Genomic DNA, 9,512 nt, shown 5'->3' on the forward strand with positions numbered 1-9,512 from the left:
TCCCCTGCCCTTCGGCAGTATACTTAGATTTGCATTCATTTGCCCAATGTTTCCTTCTCCTGCAGCGTGGGCAGAGATCCGGAGCTTTAAGAGCTGGCTGTCCTTGAAGGAGAGGCTGAGACTGATATCTGGGGGAGCAGGGTGATTTCTAGGAAAATATCCTAAACTCCCACATTGGAAACAATATCCACTGGCAGTACTTCCCTGACCTTCTTTCTTTTGTTCTGCCATTTATCAAAGTATTGTCCTGGAGGCCTCCCCTGAAACACTGAGGCAATAGCCAGACCTTGCATATATGAAGGCCCAATATCAATGCATATTCTGATGTAATCCCTTATATCTCGAGCCTGATCTAAAGCTTGTTGGAGCAGGAATCTCCAAAGGTCTGAGACAATGACCCTGGGAGTAACCTGATAAGCATAAGAAAAATCAGAGGGCGGCGGAGATGCCAAGGTTAAGGCGGTATGACAAGATAATGAGGTAAAACACCCTCATTATCTCCCAAGTCATTCTCAGACTCCAGGGTCTTCTCATATTTACATCCTCTGTTTCTGGCTTACTCTTATCAAACAGCAGCTTCTCCTCAAATAAAAACATTTGTACAAAAAGAAAAAGGTTCCCATTTTTTACCCTAATTGTCTCATAATTTATTACTCCCAACCATATTCTCCCCACAAACTCTACTCAAAAACTTTACTTACTGTGCACACCTGGGGAGTTTTGTCACCTGCCTTTAGTTTAGTTTTCCCTTCCTCAGATCCCTGTTCGGGTATCACTTGCCGTGAACCAGCACAGCTAGTAATTCCAGGTCCTGAGTGGGAAGGGCGCGGAATTAAGAAAATAGATTTAAAGAGAAAAAGGATGGGATTAGGAGGCCTCTGCAAGCTGATGGCAAGATCAGAGCAAGCTCTCGCCCCCTAACCCTCCTTTCCTCCTTTATTTATAGGGCAGAGAGAGTCATTAGCAAATCAATGATATCTCTGATTACATTTCCAAGGCAACCCAGGAATTCTACCAAGTGCAGAAAACCCTCACCATACATAACATCTTAACTTCACAAAACAAAGGTTAAAAAGAAATCAGCCTCAAGTCTTTCCAAAGGATATGGGGGATAGGATAAATATAAACAGTCCAGCACCACAGCTAACATGAAGGTGTGGAAAAAAAATAGCCTTTAGCAACTTCACTAAGCAAGTGAGGTGGGATGTTGGGCAGACTGTCAGCTTACTGCCAGTTCCCCACACCTCTGTCCCCCAAAAATCTAAACTGCAAAGACCCTGTTGGCTTTTGGTCCCCAACAATCCTCTACCATAGAAAAACCTTCTGCCAAACCCTTGGTAGTAAATCTCTTGGGTTCTGGGGTTTCTCTCTCTTCCTCTTCAATCAGCTGCTTCTCAGCTGAATGAGGTCCTCAGCAGACAGCTCCTCTCCATGTGATGCCAGTAGCTCTGTGACATCCTCATCCTACAGTAATGGCATAAGCCAAAACATTCACATCTTAATTTTTTAAAGTTTTTTTGGGAGTGAGTGTCTGTAAAGCCAGTAGTCAGGGTGAGGGCCATTATCACAGCAGCCTCCTGGCCCATGCAGGTTCGTATTGGATTCGGACAGTCGGTAAAGAAACAACGGAGCCACAAACTGGTGGGCCATAGTCTTTAATCCTAGCTTGCACCTAGCAGGCAAGTAAGAACATACACTGGGCTCCAAAACCCACTCACATTCAGTGCTCACAAAGCCACTGACTTATCCGAGTTTCCTAGAATCAAAGGTTTCTAGCTCACCAGCCTTATTCTCCTCAGTTCCCCATCTCCTTCCTTATCCCAGATACAAACTCTGTACAAACTGGCATCTCACTCAGCACTCCGCCATCTTGGCTGCTTCTCCTGGCCACATGGCCTCTTTCTGCTCTCTGCTCTGCTCCCTCTGCTCTCATGCTAATCATCCCAGGAACCAAGAGAGCCTCCATCCCCATTTTATAGTGTAGAAATCCAAACTCTTAATCCAATATACAAAATAGGGAAGTCTCTAATACAAAGTCACTTCTCTGAGGCATGATTTGATTGTACTACCCCACATCAAAAAGGGTGGGAAAAGCTTAATCCCAAAACCAAGCCCCAGGCTACAAGGATTCTCAACACACATTAATATCACCTGGGCGATGGCCTCATGTGGGCAACGGCACCATCTTTGACAAAGTGAGCATAATACATTTTATCTGCCCAACAGTGTCATAAACTGAAAATGTCGTATGTCGAGATTGTCATAACCTGAGGACCCCATGTATTGAAAATCTTGTATCCTGCTTTTTTTTTTTGCCTAAGAATTCCCAGCACTTTTCTTTTAATTGACTGCGTGTGATGTCAGTTAAATGGGTGGACTGGGATTGAATTAACTTCTTCCTCATTTGAGCTGTATGCAGATGGCTGGTGGGGGTGGAGGGAGAAGGATGCAGAGTGCACACTAGGATAACAGTGAGGGGAGCCAGGGGCATGTGGCTCCAATTGGAACTGCGTCTCAGAGGGAGACCACAGCTTCTGGGGAACCCCAAGAGATTCTGGGCAAAGATGAGCATTTACTTGATCCGAGAGCTGTCAGTAGCAGCGGTGAAGGGCGCTGTGTCGGAAGACACTGCCCAGGCCTCTAGATCAGGAGGCTTCTCTGAGAGAAGAGGCCACTTCTCTTGTTCCTTGGCTTCACCGGCTGTCGGGGGTCCCCACGGCAGCTTCGCCATGTGCCCTCTTGGTGAAAGGGAACGCACTCGACTGCACTTACTCTGGGGCAGGTGCTGTGCAGTGTATTCTCTCAAGTAATCCTGCCAGTCAGGGCGTGTTCTCACGTTACCTGTGAGGACACTGGAGGAGTGAGGAGAGGAAGGGAAGCATCCTTGCCTAAAACCTTGCTGGTGGTGGACACCAGAGCCCATGCTCATTCTACAGTGGCCCAGTCTGCTTCCCCTCAAGTTGGCCACCCAGTCGTGTCTGTGGAGCTCATCTTGAGGGCAGGGAGAAGGACTTTCCTGACTTTGGGGCGGTGCTAATGGGCAGCCCCGCTCCCCCCATACACCCTGAGGCTGCACTCATGGCTCCGGTCTCTTTCTCCACAGCCTTACGACAGTCTGCCTACCTCACAGACCTGCTTCTTCCAGCTGAGGCTGCCCCCCTACTCCAGCCAGCTGGTCATGGCTGAGCGCCTGCGCTACGCCATCAACAACTGCCGCTCGATCGACATGGACAACTACATGCTATCACGCAACGTGGACAATGCCGAGGGCTCGGACACCGACTACTGACTGGTGGTGGGGGTGCCGTCACCCGTTCTCAGTACTGCTCACTTCCAGTGTAATGTTGCTCTCCTTGTATGGTAACTACATAGGTGTTTTAGGAACATAAACTGACATTACAAACAGTGGCCACATTTAGTTACTCTAAATGTAGCAAAGAAATTAGATGTTTTTATTTTTCTGTGATTGTACAAAAAAAAAAAAAAAGACTAAGTGCTTTCAGTCAGATTTTTCCCTCCATATTTTTGGTCACTTTTGATAAGTTTGCATGGAACCATTTTGGTGCATTTTTAGTTGGGAATGGTACATTTTTGTAAACCCACCCAGTGAACATGAAATTGTACATTGTGTATAATTGTTCATTAGAAAGGACAGTTTTACATGAATATTCATATATTTATTTTGTTTTAATTTGAATTGCCTGTGCAGGGTTCCTTATGCAGAGAAATAAAGCCAGTCAGGACGCGGACATGGCTGCTTGTTACCATGGGGGGGGGGGGGGGGGGCTCCGGACAGCGAGGTTGCAGGCAGCCTCTCCCGGTACGGCGGGCGCTCTGACAACAGACAGTCCTCCACACTGAGAGATGGCTCTGCTGGAAGCCTCACAGCAGAGGGCCGCGTGGCGAGAGCAGTCCCTGGGGCTGGGCGGCCCCTGTTTCCATTTGTCCTACCTTTCAGGGTCTCTTCCCTCACTCCAGAGGCCTGCTCTGGCCCCTCGGTTCACTCTCAGCACCGCCTTCCTCCTACACAGCTGGCTTCACATGTCAGTCAGTCAGGACCTAGTATGGGTGCGGCTCTACTAGGCAGGAAGTTAACCAAAGTGATAGGATTCTGACCCTGCCTGTGAGGAGCAAGTGATGGAATTAAAGTGCAGGGCCGTTGACAACAACGTGCTGCAGGGAGGGTGGCCGAGTGGGGGTGTACAGAAGGACAGCTATTGCTCATGAGCCCTTGGCATGTGTGAGTGAGTGACTGCGTGAGTGAGTGAGCTACAGTGAGAACTGATGAGTGGCTTTCATACTCTTGAGTGATGGATGGTGGGGGGTTGTGCAGGGGCTGAGGAGGAGGTCACACTCTTGGTGCTTGAACCCAGCCCTTTGGGGCCCTGGGCATTGTACTTGTTTGTTCAGGAGTGTTAGAGTGAGTGTGTGGTTCCAGGGGACAGGGCCCTCTTGAGAGCAGCCATGAAGACTGGCTGTCAGGAGCGGGGCAGGGAGAGGGCAAGGCCTTCGGGTGGCTTGTCTCCGTCATCTACAGCAGGCTCAAGCCAGAAGCTGCTTCCAGTATCCTTGCAGACCAACGTCTGCTCAGAGGGGGTCCAGACAGAGAGCCTTGTAGGCAGTAGTTTCCCACAAGGAACATAGAAGGTGTGTGTTTCAAAGAGAATTTGGAAGAAAAATATACTTTTGTCTGCTAAGATAAAGTGGTGCATGGATCTGTCCCAGTGAGAATATCTAATAATATTTAGAATGATGGCATGTTAGTTTTATCAAAAAGAGGCTTCAATTGGAACTGCGTCTCAGAGGGAGACCACAGCTTCTGGGGAACCCCAAGAGATTCTGGGCAAAGATGAGCATTTAATGCTTGATCCGAGAGCTGTCAGTAGCAGCGGTGAAGGGCGCTGGGCGTGAGGCGCTCGCTCTGCGGGTCGGAAGGCGCTGCCCAGGCCTCTGGATCAGGAGGCTTCTCTGAGAGAAGAGGCCACTCTGCACTGCTGGATCCCAGAAAGCGTTGAGAGACAGGTCTTTTAGGGTCCCTGGGCTGGATCCTGGTGACAAGTGTCATCTTCTTGCTGGGCTAGGCTAGGCTGAGAGTGTGCCAAGCCAAAGGATACACCTGTGATCTCAAAGACTATTTTAAGTCAGTGTAATGGTTCAGCCTTGTGAAGCCCTGGCTTCTGCCACAGTTTGCTCTGGACTGAGGGGCAGAGGCACCCCTGGAGGCTGATGCCCATGGTGCTGGGTTCTGTCTGTCAGGCCTGATGGACAGCTTCTCAGGAGGTCTGACCCTACAAGAAAAATCTGCACAGTTTTATAACCGATGCCATTTCTTTGCTGGAAACCTGTCACTTTTCTTCCTTCTGACTGGAAGCCTTGGGAGAGCCAGGGAGCTGTGAGTCCCTGGTCAGAGGAGCTGGATGAGCTTAATGTGGGTACAGGTATTTACTTTCCCTGGGTCACTTTCAGCCATGGGGGCTGGGACAGCAGTTTCTCTCTTTGCTGAACTCATTCAGTTGACAAATACTTGTAGTTTTTATGACTCTTTTTTTTTTTTTTTCTGAAGCTGGAAACAGGGAGAGACAGTCAGACAGACTCCTGCATGCGCCCGACCGGGATCCACCCGGCACGCCCACCATGGGGCGACGCTCTGCCCACCAGGGGGCGATGCTCTGCCCATCCTGGGCGTCGCCATGTTGCGACCAGAGCCACTCTAGCGCCTGGGGCAGAGGCCACAGAGCCATCCCCAGCGCCCGGGCCATCTTTGCTCCAATGGAGCCTTGGCTGCGGGAGGGGAAGAGAGAGACAGAGAGGAAGGCGCGGCGGAGGGGTGGAGAAGCAAATGGGCGCTTCTCCTGTGTGCCCTGGCCGGGAATCGAACCTGGGTCCTCCGCACGCTAGGCCGACGCTCTACCGCTGAGCCAACCGGCCAGGGCCGTTTTTATGACTCTTAACTAGTCTCAAGAGAACTTTGACCTCCAGCCTGTAAAATTGAAGATTTCCACAGAGGCCCTCCAAGGTGCAGCTTTGTTCTGGGTCTCAGCTTTTTGGCCTTTGACTAGTACGGCCAAGCAAATGAAACCTACATACAACTGGTTAGCTCAGTTCTTAGCAAAAGTCAAGTTCTGGGCATGGAATCCTAGAGCTGGAGGAGTCTTAGAGCTAAAGGGTCAGTTTATCTCTCCCTTTACAAGGACCAAGAATCCAGGGTTAGGAGAGGGAAAGCACTGGATCACAGGTACATGCAGGTTAGAGCTGGGAGTCCCAGCTTCCTGCCAGCATCTAGTGGTGGAGCTGATAGGGGCTCAGGCAGTCCCCTCCAAACATTCGACCTGTGCAGAAACTGGCCAGTGTGTCCCCTGAAGACAGGCCTCAGCACTGCCTCCCTGAGCAGACTCCACCTCCCAGGGAACGGTCTGTGGCCTCTGACCTAAGATGTGGCCCCAGTCCCTGCTGGCACTGAGGTTCCTGTACAAACCAGCCAGTGCACTGTGGTAACTGGGGTCAGCCCCCAGCCAGGGGACACTGTCCTGACCTACAGCTGAGGTTCTGCACCCACCCCCGGCTTTCCCTCTGTGTAGCCATTGTCTGTCTTTGCCACACAGAATGAAAATAGTTAACATTCAGGAGCTGGGGAAAGTCTGCGGTCAGTTCTAATAGAGGCTGTGAAGGCATAGGTAACACCAAGCCATTTCCAGGTGCCTCTAGATCACGGCCAGGTGTCCATCTCTCCAACTCACCCTTCTCGGGACATGCCTTGGGCTTCCTGACCCTGCCTGTGCTGAGCTGTACCTGCTGGTAGGCATGGAATCTGTGGGAACTGGAGTCAGTCTTCCAGGCTCGGCTCACAGGCTGGCCTCGGCAGGTGTTCCTGGATCAGCCTTGTATAGACCCAGGTTGTTTCTTCCCAATGCCTGGGCTTTGTGGGTTCTGCCGGCACGTGGCTTTTCCATCCTCCTTTCCCTACACCTGCCTTTCAGGCACTGCACGTTCAGACATAATCTCATCCCAGTGTCACAGAGAGGGTATTGGTCTTATTTTACAGATAAACTGAAGCTCAAAGAGGTCATACTTGTTAGAAGTTATGGGCAGTGGAGCTGGGAGAACAATCAAAAGTTCCCCTGGCCTGGCCTGTGGTGGTGCAGTGGATAAAGCATTGGCCTGGAATGTTGAGGTTGCCAGTTTGAAACCCTGTGCTTGCTTGGTCAAGGCACATATGAGAAGCAACTACTACGAGTTGATGACACACAACCCCCCTGCCCCACCTCGCCCCGCTGGTAAAATAAAATAAAAATAAAAAAGTTCCCTTCAACCAAAGCTGCATGTCTTCTGACTAGAATGAGTCCTTTGGGTAGGTCCTGGCCCAGCCCATGGCTAATACACAGTAAATATTTGTTAGGAATGAGTCGATGGATTTATCAGGATCCTGTTCCATCAAACACTGCTCAGTGCCTGTTAGGAGGCAGAGTGGTAGCCATGGGTCTTCGTCAGTGCCCAGCTTCTGGGAGCTCCTCAGATGGTCCTTGGCTCAAGGAACCAAAGCGTGCTTGAAGGGGGCAAGGAAATAATGTGGGACACAGCTGTAGGTCTGGGATCACTGCAGGCTTGGAATGTGGGATTAGCCCAAGGAATTTAACCTCTCATCCATGGGAAAGGGGGCCTCAGAGGAATGTAGGTTACTCCTTTCCAGATGACCTTGCAATGACCTCTGCTCTATAAACCCAATTTCTTACTCCTTACAAAAACCCTGTGGCGTAGCAGATAGAGCACTGACCTGGGACACTGAAACCCCAGATTTGAAACCCTGAGGTCGCTAGCCTGAGCACAGGCTTCCCGGCTTGAATGCGGGGTTGCTGTCTTGAACGCAGGATCATCAATATGACCCCAAGGTCACTAGCTTGAATCCCAAGGTCGGTGGCTTGAGCCCAAGGTCACTGTTTTAAGCAAGGGGCACTGGCTTAAGCTCCCTAGTCAAGGCATGTAGGAGAAGCAATCAATGAACAACTACAGTGACACAGCTATGAGTTGATGCTTCCCATCTTCCTCTTCCTCTCAAAAAAGGAAGAGAAAAAAGAAAAGAACCCTAGTGGCTTTTCTAGCTATCCCAGTACCCAGGTAAGAAAGCTGAGGTTTGGAGAGGGCTGATCTGCCCTGGTCAAAGGAGAGCCAGAAACCACAATCCTTGTGTTCCCCAGACCAAACTCAGGCAAACAGGGTCTGCTGGAAATTAGGGTTTATCAGAGAAGACAAAGGCAAAGCCCTGGGGCTTGAGTGGCTCTGTTTTAAACATTTAACCCCTTGGAAGCCTGAGCTTTCTTTCAACATTGTTTATAATAGTCTGAAAAAATAAGGTTCCTGCAAAGCCTCTCTCCCAAGCCCAGAGCATGGTGGGTGAATTATAAAGGGGATAACTGGTCTAACGGGCTAGTGGTGGGCCCTCCCATTCCACTGTAGGTGGTGGCCTGAGGGCTGGCTCTTCGTGCACTGGGTTGAGGGGGGATTATGCCAGGCTGGGGCTCGGGCTTTTCCAGGCAAGCACTGGCCCAGCTAGGGGGTCCAGGGGCAGGGATTGCTTTCAGCAGTCCATGGGATTGGGACAGGGTGGGGTTCTGCTTGCTTGCACACTGTTTCTGCCTGGAGAAATTTCAGCACCTCTGGGCCTTCACCTAGATACCATCTCTGCCTTGGCTCCTGCTGAGGATGGGCTGAATGGGAGATGTCCAGCTCTCATCTCATTCTCACAGTAACCTGTGAGGCCTCAATGGCCTCCTCTATCTCTTATTTCTCTGAAGCCCTCCCCTGTTTGCCTTTCCTCCTCTATCTGCTCTAGGCACACCCACCTCCACTTATTTCCTTTATTCCCCTAACGTCGGCGCAGCTCCTAGTCTGGGGCCTTCAAACCCACTGCTCCCTCTTCCTGGAATAGTTTCCTCCCAGGTGCCCCTTGGCTCCTTCCCGCACTTCATGTCTAAAATGGCACCTTCTCAGTGGGGCTTATATTGGTCAAATGCATAGGAAATTTTTATCAGTTAACTTATGGTAAAATTGGTTTAATTACAGGCACATTCGCCCCAGTTCCAAGAACCTATCAATAACTGTAAGTGAAAACTTGACTTAATGTCTCGATCCGTTGGAATGTAAGCACCATGAGAACAGAACTTGTCTCTTTTTCCTTGCTATTCCCATACTATTTGAGCAACAAATTAAGGAACCCGCAAGTAGGGATCAAATTCTCTCACAGGAAACACCTGACCTCAGGTATGTAAAGGGTCTCGGTCTCAGCGGGTGATGGGCGGAGCCAGAGTGTGAGCGTTGCCCACCACTTAGTGCTCCCTGCTTTCCCCACTTAACCAAAGTTTTCCCCATTTACCTGGGACGTGGAGGCTGCAGGGTGGCCAAGAGCCTTTACTTTGGTAACAAAGGTGGAAGGAACATCGGTGACTACAGCTTTGAAATGAAAGACTAGGCGTGTACCCCTGTTCAATAAATCCAGCAGGTAAAAATCTAACTTTGCA

General features: G+C 50.1%; 1 protein-coding gene across 9 annotated transcripts in view; it reads left to right on the forward strand.

Moving 5' to 3' along the window:
* HERC1 (HECT and RLD domain containing E3 ubiquitin protein ligase family member 1) overlaps positions 1 to 3,749 on the forward strand; it is a 235,796-nt gene extending 232,047 nt beyond the window's left edge. For all 9 annotated transcript variants that reach the window (XM_066341955.1, XM_066341963.1, XM_066341959.1 and 6 more), the window contains exon 78: positions 3,104 to 3,749. In XM_066341955.1, coding sequence (XP_066198052.1) covers positions 3,104 to 3,289 — 186 coding nt within the window. In that variant the 3' untranslated portion in view covers positions 3,290 to 3,749. The remainder of the gene's footprint in view (positions 1 to 3,103) is intronic.
* The last annotated feature ends 5,763 nt before the right edge of the window (positions 3,750 to 9,512 follow it).

This window comes from Saccopteryx leptura, chromosome 6 (assembly GCF_036850995.1).
Source record: "Saccopteryx leptura isolate mSacLep1 chromosome 6, mSacLep1_pri_phased_curated, whole genome shotgun sequence".
Classification (NCBI taxonomy): domain Eukaryota; kingdom Metazoa; phylum Chordata; class Mammalia; order Chiroptera; family Emballonuridae; genus Saccopteryx; species Saccopteryx leptura.